This window comes from Pecten maximus, chromosome 14 (genome assembly GCF_902652985.1).
Source record: "Pecten maximus chromosome 14, xPecMax1.1, whole genome shotgun sequence".
NCBI classification, from domain to species: domain Eukaryota; kingdom Metazoa; phylum Mollusca; class Bivalvia; order Pectinida; family Pectinidae; genus Pecten; species Pecten maximus.
Window position 1 is genome coordinate 4,888,372 of NC_047028.1, and position 18,346 is coordinate 4,906,717.

An 18,346-nucleotide genomic window follows, 5' to 3' on the forward strand; every position below is an offset into this window, starting at 1 on the left:
CTTTGTTGAAAGTTAGGTTTAAAACCCTACTCCGTCTTAACCATTTGTTGGATTAAAGCCAAATTTGGCTTGCAACAGCATTGGGCGATGGCAATAATACCGTATACAAATGAGGTTGGTCGGACCCCTGGGAACAGAGTTACGGGGCCCCAAAAGCGGAACGTTGGTGAATTTTTGCTTTGAAACGCTACTACTTATCAATTCCATAATTGATTACAACCATATTTAGTATAAAACATCATTGGGGAAGGGCAATCATAATTCATATAAATAATGCAGCCCCAACTCAGGGGAAAAAAATTGAAATTAAGTGAAATTTTGCTTTAAAATGCTACTTTATCCTTAATGCCTTCATGGACAACACCAACATTTAGTCGGAAACATCATTAGTGGAGGGCACTCATGATTTATATAAATGAGGCTGGTCCCACCCCTGGGAACAGAAGGGTAAGGCCCCAAAGCAGTAGCTTGGCTGAATTTTAGCTTTGGGATGCTACTCCTCTTTAAAGCCAAAATGGATAAAAACTATTTTTTTCTGAAACATTACTAGCTGTGAACAAACAATTTATGGTAAGGATGCTGGCTTGAGCCCTTCTGATTGAGGGTGTGTGTCCCTGCTGTAAGTGTTTGTCAGATGACCGTTTAGGCCCATGGGCATCTTGTGTTTTCTTTTCCCTGTTGCATTGAATATGCGTTGAATTGAGTTTAGGAGAACCGAATCAATTAGTGAACGAGTAACCTACCTTTGAACATAGGCCCTCAAACAACCTGTTAAATCAAACTAGGAGTGTGGAAATATAGCAGCATCATCTTTAATTGTATAGTCGATACCTACGCTGCGTTATTTAGAAAAGGGAGAAGGAAATATTACTTACAACTGAACGACAAAAGGCTTGTCACATTTACCTTACATCTGGCACATCATTCTCGGCCCCATCACTGCTGTCAAGGGAGGTAAGTCTAGTGGATCAGGATGCTTGGACCATGAGAAAACGATGTTATGATATTTACCTTCCCTGGAGATAAACACGAGTTTCTTCCCATGCCCAAAGACATCAGAACTTCTCTGCCGATCGTGCATTTGGCAGTTCCCTCCCTTACATCGACTACACGTATCGATAATTTCCCAACTATCTAAATGTGTTTGGGCGTGTGTTTGAGCGTGTGTTTGAGCATGCGTACTTTCAATTTTAGTCAGTATCATTTGCTACATGTTAGTTATATAAAAACTAGAATGCATTTGAGAAAAGGAGAAGACGAAACTTGTACAAAAAGGAATGAAATAATTAGGGAGTTTTGGCGTTCTATTGGCGTACTAGATTACATGTGCAGTATCTTATTAATGTTCCCCGAAACTGCTCAACTAATCTACGTAATCATCTTTTTTTTCTGTTTTTATTGGGGTTTTTTGGTGTGTTTTTTTTGAATTTTAATATTGTATTTTGTTCATGTATTGTTTCATATTTCTTCGTTGTCCTATTGACCCTAGCTTTTAATAGGAAGTTAGACGAAATTAACCAAAGGTCCTAATGATTTTACATATTTGCATTATGATTTCAACAAAATGCTTATTCGTTGAACAAGATCGCGCTGTCATGTTTATGAATTAAGATCATAATGAAAAGAGTTCAGCCCAGGATACAGCCTTGAACAAGTCAACAACATACTATAGCAGGTCGAGTCGATCGCTATATAAGGACATTAACATAGATTTACGTCACCGGCCTGTTATCCATAATCCATTGCGAGGTTCAGCCAATCGACTTAAAACTTTCATTTGATGGACCTTATCACAGAAACTGCTGTTCAGAAACGCCACTGGAATATTCATATTCTTATTGCTATAAATAATTATATTCGAGTTATAGAATCAAAACAAATTTTAAAGACGGTGATAATTTCAAATTTTATTTTCCACTCAAATATTCAAATATCTGGTCAGGATCTTAAACTAATCATTTCAAGCAGGTTTAATCGATATCTCGACAGAAAGATTAACGCACAAGCACGACGGATGATGCGCCATTGCATTAGTTCAGTAGTCATCACCTTAGGTGAGTTAAAATGTGTATTTCCTTACCCACTCATACAAGGTCTGTACTTTAATCAGCAGAAGTAACGAATTTCTGAAATAATAACAATCTTTGTCGCCCATGCAAACTACATTCACTACTACATCACCTCATTCTTACACACACATATACATCTATATCGATATAGTTATATCAGTAAGGTAAACGTATATAAAAAAATGTTTGTAAAATATATTATATAGAGTTCGAAAAGAACTATCCTGTCCGCTCAATATGAGCTAACATTATGATAAGACAGCATATGGAATACAGACAGATTATCAAGTTCAATTTCATCTAACAGGCTTCATACCTGGTTAAGATTTAGAGTACGAGCGATTATTGCAGGAATAATCACGACCCTCATCGATTCATTAGAGGTGTCTCCACCAACTTACATTAGCAGAACTTGTATGCAAATGTGGTGTTTACGTTACTTTTGTTTACTTGTGGTAAGATGAGGAATTGAGACTGTTCAAACGTAAAACATATCGGTATGGAGACCCTTTAACACTCGATTCTTAGCTCGGTCTATCAAAACGGAAAGACATGCATTGAACACGTAATCGCGCAACACCGTTCTCTCAGTCCTTAAATCATACATTTAGGACATACCGTTGAATTTGTATACATGAAAATAAAATAAAGAAGTTTATGTACGAGGGATCTCTATGGCAAGACAGTGAAGAAATATTGCATTAGAAAAACGTGCAGGTGTTATAGCGCCAACAATGAACACCAAACAAGTATTTCATAGAAAAACTGGATAAAAACAAATAATCCGAGTCAGAGATAAGTGTACTAATTATCGTAATTAAATTATATGGTATACTTCATAAAGACAACATTTTATTTCGTAGTCAGGATAAGTTATACTTCATGAAGAAAGCAGATTTTATTTTTTAGTCAGAATAAGTTATACTTCATGAAGAAAGCAGATTTTATCATAACAAAGTCAGGTTAAGACATACTTCATAACGAAAGCAGATTTTATCTTAAGATAGACAGGATAAGACATAATTTAACGAAAGCAGATTTTTTCTTAAGATAGACAGCATAAGACATAGGCCCCTAATTTAACGTAAGCATATTTTATCTTAACAATGTCAGGATAAGACATACTTCATAAAGAAAGCAGACTTCTAAGGAGATTTGTCTAATTAAGAGAGAAATAAAGATACCTTGTTAGTTTCACAAATTAAATATCAAATGGAAACAAAAGAAAAATTGTTTCTCCATAACAATATCTTAACTGCATTCATGAAAACAGCTGCCACTACAAATATACTTAGTAAAATTGTCCTTTAGAGCCCTCGTGAGTCTTATAAATGATGTAGATTACAATATATATCACCACTACAACATATATTAACAATGTGTCCATATGGTGAACTTATCAGAACGTATATAAAACTGAGGACTTTTAAAGAAGAATATGTATGAATGGCTACATAAAATATGTTCTGACTGAATCAATGTGTAAAAACGCCAATACATGGTGGATGTGTCAAGGGTCTTACACTGTGTGCAATGTTATATCATTACAACAAGCAGGTGCACTTCAAACGTCCTTTCCATTGCTATACCGTAAACGTTTTTTTCGCGAATTTTGAAACAGGGAAAGTGTTTCTGAAAAAATGTTTTTGATCAATTTCAATATCAGTGTGTTCATTTTCTGCGATGTAATTCAGCTCACAAAAAAAATCAAAAATAACAACCTTTGCCTGTATAATAAGTCAAGTGGATTAGTTTCACTGCGTACCTCAATTAAGGAAACGTATAATAGTCATTTTGTCAGAGAGAAATCAGCATCAATGACTTACATTCGGCAAATCGTGATTATATATCAAAAACATCGTCTATCCGTAATTTACCTTATCTTAAAACAACATTAAAAATTATAAATTGTGAACAAAAATATACACTGATTAAGAAATCTTTCATAAACTAGGTCTTATTTACAGTCAATAGACTTTGCATTAATAACCGTCAATAGACTCTGCATGAATTATATCAATGTGCCCAGTCAGAATAATGGTTACACAAAAATATTAAATGTAAATTTCTAGTACAATACAATAAATAAAGTAAAAGCACTTTTAGCATTTTCTTTACAGATGATCACCTTGGTAATTCTTCTGTTCTTTATCTGCATAGATTACTCAATAAAGTTATTATTCTGATAGTACTGTTACTTAAACCCGTGTACAAATGTACTTGGAATGCAAAAAGGGAACTACAAAATTACAGAACCATAAGCCAAATACAATAGCATCAACATTGAGACTTCTCTGCAATTACTTTGCGGTTTAGCCGCTACATCAAGACTGATTTCAAAGTGTGTATTAGATTTTATCTTGTAATTTAGAATAAACGACTTGTAATTTAGAATAAACGACTATCACTACAGCCAGGAATCCACTTAATCTATAAAGTCATACGTTAGCATCAACAGTTTGGTAACAACAATATATCATTTTAATTATTACACTTTCCGTAATAGCCTATTCCATTGAATGCCAATGAATATATATATCAAATACATCAAGGACTTTTCAATGAAAAATGGCCGACTTCATTCAAAATTGATAATTGTTTGAAATGCTATATCTGCATTATAATCCTCAGAATACAAAATAATGATAAAGATATTGACAAATGTAGAGGATTCTGTTAAACAGCATGATACAATTTAGATACTAAAAAGATAGTTTAATTTTAACTATGATATTAAGGTTGCATTGATATGAAACAAAATCATGTAACTTTGCTAATGTTTCGATATTTCCAAACTTCATTAAGAAGTTTATCCTTTCAGGAAGAATCTTTGAACTATGATGTAGATTCTATCAAATTCTCTACCTCCGCCTTATCTATTTCAGCTACCACACCATTTCGTTGTGTAAGAGTAGATTTCATTGGACCATTGGTTGCACCAATCAATTCGCCTTCCTCATTAACATCGTTAATGGCAGTCTCGACATCATCTGACTGCTGATCATATGCGACAACGAAAGTGACGTCTGTCTTTGTGTCTGTTGCTTTGTAGTTCCGACAGGGAAATATCATTATTCCGGCACTGAGTATCATCAACACTCCCGCCAAAACGAACGCGGCGTCATACGCCCTCAACGTATCAAAAAGTAGACCTGGAATGATAATCAATTTGTGAAAATAAACTCACCAAAACAACAATAAAAACCTTACATATTACGTACATGCAATATCGAGAAAGTACTAGTCACACTACCATTGAATCTTTCTAAATCGCACATTACAAAATCCTACCTTTTTCTTAAAGAAATACTAAAAAGACACTAAATTCAATTAAAGATATAAAACCTTTTGCATTTAGTTTATGTAAAGGTATTTTAGGGCACATACCTGCAATAAAGGGACCAAACAACATTCCAATGGCTTGTCCAAATAAAATGATTCCATATGCCAAGGTGAACTGATCAACTCCTGACATTTCTATAAGAATGGCGGGTATAAGGGAACCTCCACAGGAGGCATAGCTGGCTCCAAACAGTAGGGCAAACACCACGAGTCCTGCATGGTTTAAATCTTTAATCAGGAATATGAAGGCAGATAAGCCCCCTACTGTATACCACAACATATACTGCTGATAGGGCTGTAACATCTTCCATCTTGGATTTTGGATCACAAATCCTTGGCAAATTTTGAAAATCATAATAGTTATTCCAATGATAGAATATAACAGAGAGGCGAATACTTTGTCAAATTTGAGCTGACGAATAACACACGCTCCTAAATGTCCATATATTATTGTTGCCCCCAATTGAAACAATATGTTGTTTAAACCGAGAATATAGAAATCGATTAGTTTTAAAAAAGCCCATTCATTTTTCTTTCTTTGTGATTCTTTCTTTTCTGTGATTGGCTGCTCCTGGTCGGATACCTCGTCATCATTGTTGTTAGGTGCCGTCACAGGTCGGTAGAGTAACGCAAACACGCACATATTCAGGGAGATTCCAGATAAAATCATAAACATTCCCCGCCAAGCATATTCGTCATTTAGGTAGTTGATGATTGGCGGAAACGCAAATGATCCGATCCCTCCCCCTGCTGATGCCACGCCCATTGCGATATTCCTCCGCTTTGTGAAATATCTCGCGACTGCAACACTACCTGGTATAAATGTGAGTCCGCATCCCACTCCTGTAAAGATAGTGATTTAGATAATATCTGACGGACAATTAGTCGTATTTACCTACGTATTGATCTCGTTGTCAGCTTCTGAAATCGAATAATCGTGAATGAAAACGATTGAAAGAGACATAAGTTAAACATTGGATTCTAATAACCGTGATTCAAACAGCCATTCCAGCGAGTTATTCATCTCATTAACCTTCTCCTTCAAAAATTAATCAGAAAAATAGTGTTCTTGCTGTTAAAGAGTAAATAAGGGAGTTTGGTATTTCTAAAATCAAATAATTATCTGGATTAAATTTGTTCAAATCACGGCTATTGATGTATTCGTTTTTCTAAATAAAATAAAAGAAGAAAAAGTATCTCAATTGAGTAATCTTAGTTCTCATCCCAAACAAAGAACAAAGAAATGTTCTTCTTAATTTAGGTCGTAGATATCTTTCTAAGAAAATAGGAATGCATTCCCAATTGACGTCGAAGATATCACGCCAAGAACAAAGAGATGAATTTCCATTTGACGTCGAAGATATCACTAAAAGAACACAGAAATGTTTTTCCTAAATGATGTCGTTGATATCAGTTTCAGCTATAAAAGAACAAATCAACGTATTTTCCAAATGACGTAGATATCATACTAAGAACAAAGAAAATCATTTCTAGATAACGTCATAAAACAATAAAATGATGTGTGAAAGTATATCCACCTATTGTAATACATGTGAACTATGGAACAAAGATATCACACACAGAGACCATATGCTGTTCCATCAGTTCACAGCACCCGTCTGATAAAACTCTTACAAAATCATTATTGACGTTAACATTTATCAGGTACATAATGGGTTAATTCCCTTGACAAATTTTACAACTATATATTATATATATTATATATTCTGTTGATAATTGACTCTTTGATTCCTCCATACTGTGCTGTATTTCGGCGTTTTCCTTAACAGAAATCACGAGATAAAATCATCCAGTTCGAATCAAAACATTAAAAAAAGTCAATGAATACGTGACTGTTTCATACTTCTAGTATTTAGGTATGCCATTAACAGAGCATGAATCAACTTATGATGATGCAGCTACTGTAGAGGGATACCTTAATTAGAATCAACCATTGATTTAGACATTGTATATACTATACAGTTGTTCAATAACGTATGTGTCAATAGTCAAACTGTTGACTAACGATAAAGGCATGGAACAACTGTCTGAATATCCAAAATTAATCAGATACGGGCCATTTATAAAATAAATCTCCAAACCGGCCTACAGCAGACATCAGATGTTCCAAATTTTTGACACACTTTTGACTCTCGACCGGTTAATTAATTCATATAGAGTTGGGTAACAAAACGAAATACATCACTTAGCAACATAGAATACTCGCAAAGGCAAAAGCTTAGTAGATAACTACATGAAGCTCATGAATCTTTTTGACGACTAATTATCAAAGATACGAGGGTTGATTCATATGTTGTGAGCCTTGTATTGAAGGAGGAAGTAAAGGATGTTCTATTTAAGTCCTACTAATCTTTGACTATACAGGGCCGTGTACCCAAGGACTGGTCTCATTTGATTAGCTTATATCAATGAGGTAGCACTCTAAAGACAAGCGTTTTCGGTTAGGGTTAGGGTGAAAGAGTCTGTCATTGCCATGGCTGCCATTCACGATTGTGGCTTTAAATTGATTGCGCATCCGCCTTATTCACTTGATCTCGCTCCATCAGACTTTCATCGTTTTCCCAAACTGAAAACAGCTGTTTCAGGCACCCTAACCCTAACCCTAACATGCAGTGGATGACTTTCTGAACAGCCGAAAAAAGGAGTTACATAAAAATGGTATTGAGGCCCTTAAACACAGTGTTAAGATACTGAAGGAGATAATGTTGAAAAAATAATACAATATGTCCGGCAAAATTCAAATCCATAATATGAGGCTCACAACTTATCAATCAGCCCTCGTACACACAAAGCAAATTAGCATTTATACATGGACATAATGTGTCGTAAATTTACACTAAATTCTGCGAAATCTTGACCCTGCTGTTTACTTCATTTTCTTTTGGATTTTCCGGTTTTAAATTAACCAGAGTCAAATTGTGACTTTTCTACCATCTCGTACGGCGATGTGTAGTACAAATGTCAATCAAACAACCTATTACTTTGTAGATATACACGGTATCTCTTCCAAACAGGTTTGCTCGTTTATCAACAATTTCTATATATATATTTGGAATTTCTCTGACGGGACAGTATATCCTGACATTGTAACATTTCGGATTGCCGTCAGGTTCTGATGATATCTTAACAGTACCAAATGCAGCCATGGAATACATGAAGTTCTACATAGCCCATTTCCCCTATCCTCTACAATATTTGATTGTATTACATAATGCGTTTGATTTTCCCTGACTATAAACATAAGGTATATTTTGATTTATTGCACGGCTAAAATGACTATTGCATGGTCACGTGCGAACTATTGAACATCTGTGACGCTTTAGGAATGCGTTCACGTGCAAACTATTGAACACCTGTGACGTTTCGAAATGTCGTCCTACCCTTCCAAGCGTCTAAGTCACTCAGTTGTCAATACTGCCAGTCGACTTCTAGGCCTACAGAAACGTCGAGATTTAGGTGATTCTAAGTGTGTTTTAGTGATTATATAATAAAACAAGTATATCATGGGTTTCTGTGCAATAGTCAAGAATATTTGACCCTCGATATACCCCGTTTGAAATATTCTAGACTATTGTACAGACATCTATGATATATTTGTATAATGTAAAACAAAATTTAAATAATGTCTCTATAATAATAATCTTGGATATCAGTTGGACATATTCTCGCAGATAATAAAGCTTTGGTATTTAATCTATGTTCTAGAAGATGTGGTCGGGTATATCTGGAAAAATAGTCAGGCATATACTGTATCTGAAAAATAGGCATTTATCTGCAAAAATATCTATGTTTGATATACAAAATCATTTGCTACATATTATATGTGTGACACCATGGTATGATTATAGGCATCTTGCTGGATAACATTTTGACAGGTGATTGGGATACGAATCTGGATGATGGAACGAAATATTTTGTAACCTTTGGGTATTACACTGACTGAATGCAATTCAAAATATTGCAGCACAGCGATCAGACGTTTGATTTTAGGTTGAAGGCTATCTGCACGAGTACATTTGATGCAGATCTTTCCTGAGGAAGCAGAAAAACAATACATCCTAGAAGCTGTGTATTTCTGTTTTCCATTTATCATTGATATAAAGTGTTTACTTGGATTATATTTACAAAATGCGCGTTGAATAATATGTGATAAATGACTTGAGCAGGATATCGCTGGGTGTTTAATGATACATTACCATCACTGATCTAGTCTATCCACTGGTTTTGACTGGGGCCAACCTACTATTGACTGGCATCAACTCCAGGACGAGGCTTGTTGTCGCCTATAATTCTGCTGTAAAGGAAACCAGGTATAATCTTATTAATATGGGGAATTCATTAATCAGGACTGAAAGTAAAAATCACTTAGTTTGAATACATATCTCATGTATTCGCCTCCAACCATTCTTCGCTACAGGTAACAAGTACCGTTGATTGTTCATTACCTGTAACGACGCCGTAACACATGGTCATGATTGGTAGGCTTTTGGCAAAGGAACTTGCCATGAGACCAGAAGACGCCACGATGCCCCCAAGAAGTGCCACCTTCCGCATACCAAACCGATTCACCAGCATGCCGGATATAGGACCTAAAGTGAAAGAGGAAACGGGATAAATTAGCAATCTTTCTAGCAATGTGAATCACACAACGACCATAGTTTTATAAACAGAGGTTGCTATTTATTTCTGTTATGTGTAGTACATCCTTGTAATAAGGGTATCCAAAAACACACAAAACATCAGAAAGAAGGATCAGACAGGAAAAGGGAGGATAAAGATCCGACGTGGTGTGTCAATGGGCGCAGCAGGCCAATATCTTTTCGGTGTTCTTTAACGGGAGACCAGGAGGAGGATAACCATCGATCCCGAATGGAATCGGAGAGACAATCAGTGACTCTCTTGCGACACGTAAAGATATACCGTATGCATAGTCCTTCCCCGCAACTCTGTGACTTGAGTTTGGCGATGAAGAATTATCGTAAATCAAATAATGAGTCAGATATAATAAGCAAAATAAATCAGACGCACATGCAGAGCCCTTAGGTACAATTGACACAAGAACCGTATTCTTACAAACATCAATAGGCTGCGCTAACAGCGCACACGTTTAACTATGAGTGTCAGGACAATATTATAGTAATGGTACTAAATATTCGTGCGATATAGTATAACAGGCCTTGTGAGATAGTCTTAATACTCTAAATTGTAAATTGTATAGTAACAGCTCTCGTGCGATATTCTATATTGTACATATTCAGCAATAGGTCGAAAACAGCGTCTTTAGAAATGTAAGTATGGACATCATATAATTACAATAATGTACGTTGAGCATATGTGCTCTACATTAATGAATGTCTAGCATATGAGAGCAATTCTCCTTCGAGTACATAGGTCGCTTTACAGATATTATTAATACATATAAAGAAAGGCGAATTAAAGTCGAAGACAATTTTTGGATGTTGTCCAATAACCTGTAGAATGTGTATCGTTTTCCCTTGGCGTCAAATGTATAATACTGTAGGTCTAAATATAACGTAACATTAATCTGAACTTCACATGTATGATACTGTAGATCTAAATATAACACTAATATAAACTTTACATGTATGACACCAGAACATTTACACTACATGATATGTTATTGTATTTGTCCACTGTTAACAGAATATACTATGGGAACTTCAGAAGGTAATAACCATGATTCATGATTTCTGCATTATGAAGTTATACGTATTCGATATTCATAATATGCCTGGTGGTCCCGCCTATTGCCATCACACGTGTTCCCATCTTCAGAATGCAATAATCTTGAATTTGACCTAGATAGATATTGCCGAATTCTTCGATGAAACATCGAATCTTACTCTCCTTGTTCATATATAACGATAACATATGTATAGGATTTACATACTTGTGACAGTCTGGCATAATACAATAAAAATAATCATAATTTAATTAACAACTTATTAATTAAAAACAATATTTGTGTGCTTGGCATTTCCAGAGTCCACCCGCTTCATATTGTAATTGTTAAACTATAACTCAGTTCATGACATTTGATGGGAGTTATTCCACATATTATCAATTCTCAGTGTGAAGGAATATTTTTGACATTAATCCGTAAATGTTCTTTACATACTCCAAGATTATGATCTTCTGTGTTTGAACTTTCATTAATTCTGAATATGTCATATCAACCAGAAATAATTTTGTAAACCTTTCATATCACCACGTGATCTTCTATAATGCAGTACAGGTAATCCTAATTTCTATCGCTAGCATTAACATGCTTTTCTAGCTTGGGGGACCACATTTGCATACTCTCTACGGGGTCTAACTAATGCTATATATAATAGTTCAAAAGTATCGATATCCATATATTCCATTGTTCGCCTTAAAATACCCCTAACAGAGTTTTCTTTATTAATCAATGTATATTATCAGGATATTAGTAATGAATATGGTTTTGTGCCTTTCTCGAACTCGCTTTATCGATTTTGAATTAGAATTACAGTTTTATTTAAAAATATGTATTGAAGAACATATATCTCAATTTACATATTTTTAAGTCCTAACTGATGTTTATTTTACACATTGTAATAGTGAAATGCGGGCAAACCAACATATTTATAACAAGAAAAAATCATAGAGAGCGCAACTTGATTGAACTATCGAAAAGCAATCTGATAGATAGAAAAGTCTCCGAAATTCATCTAGACCTCCGATTTAAAAGATTACACCTGATATGACAGCATTCGAAGTCTCATACGTGGGAGATTAAAAAACACTTACATCAAAATCAACAATAAGGCAACGTTGATTAAAAATTTCAACAAAAGTTGACATGTATGAATGTCTTAAAACATATCTACTGCATCGTTATGACGCTCCATTATTTTTTAGTTTTCTGCCTACCATCCAAGGTAACTGGCCATACGAGATACACTACAGCAATCCCGGCAAACTTTCTAATACAATGTACATGTTTAATTTATCTATTGCCGAATTTCGGCCCACGTGGGGCAACAAAGGTCACATAAACAGAGTAGAGGAGTAAAAACGGCAGATTCACAAACATGATTATTGATACTATCTTTGCAGCACTTGTACATTATATATATATGAAATACATTCCATATTTAAATATGAAAACTGACACAAATATAACGTGTGATTTTGTTTAACGTGCCACGTCAACATGTTGATTTTGTGATCGTTTACTGCATTGGGGATTACAAGGATTTCTCAACCCGAGTGTAAGAATTTGGCTTGTCAGCACGATGCTTGGCGAGTGCTGGTCAGCCAAACACTTGCATGAGGGTTGAGATATTCCTGTTCGCAGAACAGACCCTTGCTTGATTAATTTTTCTCACATACATGCAGGCAAATGTAAATTTTTATGAAAGTTTCCATCGTGCCATCTACAATTCTCCTTGGGAACTTATGTCGTCATCATTTACGACCGTTACTCAATGTAAAATAATGGATTACGTTACTTTATTGTGAGCAACGTCATGAAGCGCGTACCAGCGCTGTCTTGACCCCCCCCCCCCCCCCCCCCTCCCCCCAACCCCATTTGATAAAAACTTCATTATTTTAATGATAAATACACATTTAACCCAACTGCTACGTTCTCTTGAGGGCTTTGCGTAAAATTATATTGTACTTCAGTTGAGTTTTTAAATCATCCCGCCCTCTTTGCCTTTGCAGATATTAATCATACTCACATGTTGCAAACGTAGCTGCTGTGATCACTGACGCAATCCATGACGTCTCAGCCCTACTCTTCTCAAACACATCAAGTATGACGTAGTACACGATTCCGGAAGTGTACGAGTTGCCATACACGATGATTCGGATACACGATGCAGCTACAACAACAACCCAAGCCCAAGATCCATCCGGTTTCTCCATTTTTGCTTTGGTTGTCTCTAACGTATTTTCATCTGAAAAATTGTTTCAATTATATAAAATCACAATTGTTTTAATTTATTAAAAATATTTACTGTATGTGTAAAGGGATAGTTCTTACTCACGGTAAGTCGCGAAAACGGTCGGTAGAGCTCTGACTATAGGCAAGTCGAGAAAACAGTCGGTAGAGCTCTGACTATAGGCAAGTCATGATCACAAACATTAGTGATTTTAAAAATATGTTTACCTATAAAAGAACATACTCAGCCGGAATCCCTGATCCTAAACTATCCCATACTCAACCGGAATCTCTGACCCTGTACTATCCCATACTCAGCCGGAATCTCTGACCCTGTACTATCCCATACTCAGCCGGAATCTCCGACCCTAAACTATCCCATACTCAGCCGGAATCCCTGATCCTAAACTATCCCATACTCAGCCGCAATCCCTGACCCTGTAATATCCCATACTCAGCCGGAATCTCTGACCCTGTACTATCCCATACTCAGCCGGAATCTCTTACCCTGTACTATCCCATACTCAGCCGGAATCTCTTACCCTGTACTATCCCATACTCAGCCGGAATCTCTTACCCTGTACTATCCCATACTCAGCCGGCATCTCTTACCCTGTACTATCCCATACTCAGCCGGCATCTCTTACCCTGTACTATCCCATACTCAGCCGGCATCTCTTACCCTGTACTATCCCATACTCAGCCGGCATCTCTTACCCTGTACTATCCCATACTCAGCCGGAATCCCTGACCCTGTACTATCCCATACTCAACCGGCATCTCTTACCCTGTACTATCCCATACTCAGCCGGCATCTCTGACCCTGTACTATCCCATACTCAGCCGGAATCCCTGACCCTGTACTATCCCATACTCAGCCGGAATATCTGACCCTGTACTGTATTGTACCTACATGCAATCCGACATTGACCGTGACTAATATCTGTCACATGTGACAACAATAGAAATAAAACACTCGTTGTGCTCTCAGGCGAGCGTTTATTAACATTTCATATCTATCCGGTCTGGTCGTTCCACAATCAATTAAGTTAAGCTTCATTAAACATATTTTTCTCAGCAATTTCTTACTGGGAAATAACATGGAATAAAGGTCACTTTGTTATTGGGATGTTGGTTCTATTTGGTACGTACACATACCACTAGGTAACTATCACAACATGTCTAACGTCAGTTTCATGTGGTATCCCCCATTGATCGTTTGACCTCTATTTAGCACAACGGTATTTACTCGGCATTTCAATTGAAATGAGAGTGCTAGTGATACATGTTCCTGTGTCATGTTCGTACCAGATACCAATTCCTACTTGTTTCTATTAAAAGTAATAATTTTAAATCGGATTGCAATTTATGATGTAATCTGTTGCGGAATGTAACGTACATATACGGTGATATCGTCATAGCCAAACTTACTCTTCGGTAACACAAAAGTTGTAAAGAATATAGAGGACATGATTATAGTGTTCGTGGATCTTCATCTTTTAAACTTTTGTGAGTGCAAAAAACTGTCATCAATGCAGCAATTTCGCAATATTTCCAATAATTTATTTATAACATGTTTATTTGTCCTCAAGTATTAATACGGCCATATGGTAATGTCAATGTGACTGTACCTAATCTGTATCTCAGTGGTCACTTATCTATCGTAATTTGTATTTGGTATGATGATTTGCATGCAAAAAATCATTTCCTTTCTAATTCTGATTTCTGAAAGTAAACAAGCTAAACTTTGCTGTCAGTCGTTAAACATAACATCATTGTTTAATAATCACAAGATATGTTACTCTGTCACTTAACTAACATAATTGTCATGGCGTATTGTAACACAAGCGGAAAAACAGAAAGACATTAGCTAGTAAAACAAAAGCAGCAGTAATGATTTTAAATAATAAATTCTTAAAAGAAAACTTTTTATTGCATTTTGCCAGTGAAATATAGAAATTTATCAAACTGATAAAACTTCTATTTTCACTTTAACGTTTAACTATTCATTCAATTGTTTAAGTACTCATTCAAATGTTAACCTTTCCGTTCAATTGTTTGTTTAACTATTCATTCAATTTTCATTTTAATTATTTTGACATTATTTTGATCTAAAAAAACTACATACACTAGTGAAAACCAGAAACTACGTCTTCAATTAGAAACAGTGTAATACAAACTACTTATACCATGGAGTAACACAAATAATACGACTTCAAACTGAACCATTTTACTTGTCTAATATAATACTCCCGGACTTTGATACAATTTTCTTATAATTACAGTGTATATAAATGTAGTACAAAACTCATTTAACCACTTCAACCTGATGATTCATGCTCAATCATTTTGCCTATGAACCGTATGTAAAAGCAATTTAAAACTATGTGTTAAACCCGTGTTGTTGTAAACTGTACACGTGTATTGGTTCCGGGCGCAAGCATTCACGTGTCACTAAAAGTTTACGTAGAGAGAGAGAGAAAGAGATATCTCGCCCACATGTTCAGATTATATCCGGGACTGGACCGTCAGTGTCAGCTCTAGATCAGACATTAATCTAAAATACCTGTCATATATCGCTTTGCATAGTTAAAAGATTAAGATACAAAGGAGGAGCAAAGTTAATATTTATAAAAAGGTCATTTTATAGCTGGTAACATCTGATGGTGACACATGGACGAGACATAAAGAGATAGTATTCGACTGACAAACTTAGTCGTTTATAAGCACTCAAGTACAGGCATCAGTTTGAGTAACTACAACAGTAAATCATCAGTCTGGGCCCTTCAAAAATGTATAAGGTTAATCACAATTTCAAAACAATCTTAAAGTCCTGATAAAATAATTTATGTTCAAATAACTTGACAAAATGTTATGAAAATATAGCACTCGTCAGTCTCTTACTTGCAAATTTCAAGGAACACACACACTCAGGTTTAGAAGTGAAGGATAAATGAGATTGATCAATCAAGTGATTAAGCTGATCAATCTGTGAACAACTTGGCCCTGATGATTAACAACAAGAAGATAAAAGATCCTTCTAATTGATTAACTTCCTTGTTTCGTTTTGTTTATACTTTATTATTAGCTCTACTCATGGTATTTTATATGTACTTTGTAATGCGACTCACCTCTACAAAAAAGAATTGTAAGGTTAGAATGATGAAATAATTGTTATTGAATGAATTTCGTAATATAACCTTAGACCAAATAGCCAGACACGCATGTTTGACGTGAAAAAAAAAAAGAATTCTAAATCAGATATCCAGTCCTAGTCATTTTAAAGGAACATTCATATGAAAGCTTTTCAACAGGACATGAGCTAATGTGGCTGAAAATAAGTAATTTCTATACTACTTTTAAGAATGTTCACTAGTCCATGAAAGGAATACAAATTCTTTTATAACCCAACGTATCCTTACAACACGATTACTTGGTCTGGTTTAAATATAGTCTTTTTAAAAGACGATTCTCAATAAATGTAGCTATAAACCCATGTGTAAGAGGTACAACGTACACCAGCTAGCAGACGGTTTTGTGTTTCCTTTATGTTTACACACAGACACAATAAACGAAGTGTGTTTAAAATAGGTACATTTAATGCGTATATAGGAATACGTCCTGCTGCCAAGCCGGCCTACGTTTCTAGTCCATATAGTGCACGTTAGAAAATATACAGAATATGAATACAATATATTTCACAAAAGAGGAATACACTTCTGACTTTCTTGGTTAAGCTGGTCAGTTTACACAAAGACATTTAATTATAAGTGTACTGTACGGTAAACCAACCAACTAATGTGCGTAGCTACCAATCGTAGGAATATCAAAATAACTAACAGTATGTAAATAAATCAATAAACATCCTGTATCCTACTCTACACATACACGACTGTAGTACGTGTGTTTCTATGTATAACTCTCTGGTTAGCGATCAGCTGGTTAATTCTTTCTACAGGCACCAGTAGAGGGGATTATATAAATCGACCTACAGTTTGTATTGTACACATGAAGTAGTAGGCATTGAAACAAAGTGAAGGGAGTACCTTATGATATCCAGCTTTCGATCCCCTCCAGTCAGTTAATATGAACAGGCTTCTTTGGTCCTTACCCCTTTCCGCCATCGATGGCCTACGCTCTGAAGTAAATCACGTGCGTGCGTCTTTTCATCAGGCATGCGCGGAGAAACAAAAACACAGCTATTATTAATTCATTCGCATCATTGACGGTGTGTATGGAAAATTACACCAGTTGTGGTGTTGATATAGACAAGGTTTAAACAATTTCAAGACAGAAGAGTTACTGTTGATTGTATCTAAAATGCACTTAATGAACGTCTGGAATTTATATTACTCCTCTGTTGATTTAATTGTCGATGATTGACACCTCGTCACATTGGAAAAATACCCAGATGTATATAGATATTTAGTATCGTATTTCGCGATCTATTATAATTTCATGATAATATTTAAATCACAAGGCGTCGCTAACAGTGGAAAATTAAGCAATTGTCCACCTTAAAACAAATCCTATTGGCTCATAAAGACTAGCGAAATCGGAATATAAGAATAAATTGCGATAAATAACATTTTATTATAAAATTCAGCCATTATATAGATGTAAACAAAAATTCATTAAAACGTATTATCATAATAAAAAAACCTAGTATGGCGAAATTCGTACAACTTTTGGAAACAGGGACTTATAATGATTTTGAAAATATACCGGAACTCACTTACTGACCAATGACAAATACATCTTACATAAAACTGCAGTCGTGTATGTGTGGTCTGTGTGGGTTTGAGGGCTGTATTGTTGGTGTCACTGCGCCCCATATACCTCTCCTTTACTATGTGATCACACACGGACATTCTTCACCTTACCCTCCTCTACTTGGTTCCGTGTGATAAATCTACCATTGCATAACACCATTGTGCAATGTACAATAGAATGCAAACGACGAGATCACAGCTACATGTTCTAA

The 18,346-nt window shown here is 35.6% G+C and overlaps 1 protein-coding gene across 1 annotated transcript; it reads right to left on the reverse strand.

Moving 5' to 3' along the window:
- Positions 1-1,892: 1,892 nt before the first annotated feature.
- Positions 1,893-17,537, reverse strand: LOC117341929 (monocarboxylate transporter 13-like). Its single transcript, XM_033903796.1, has 5 exons — positions 17,409-17,537; positions 13,160-13,378; positions 9,878-10,021; positions 5,457-6,254; positions 1,893-5,221 (listed from the first exon to the last, which is right to left on the reverse strand). The coding sequence occupies exons 2-5, from the start codon at positions 13,344-13,346 to the stop codon at positions 4,905-4,907; spliced, it is 1,446 nt and encodes a 481-aa protein (XP_033759687.1). The 5' UTR covers positions 13,347-13,378; positions 17,409-17,537; the 3' UTR covers positions 1,893-4,904.
- Between the last annotated feature and the right edge of the window lie 809 nt (positions 17,538-18,346).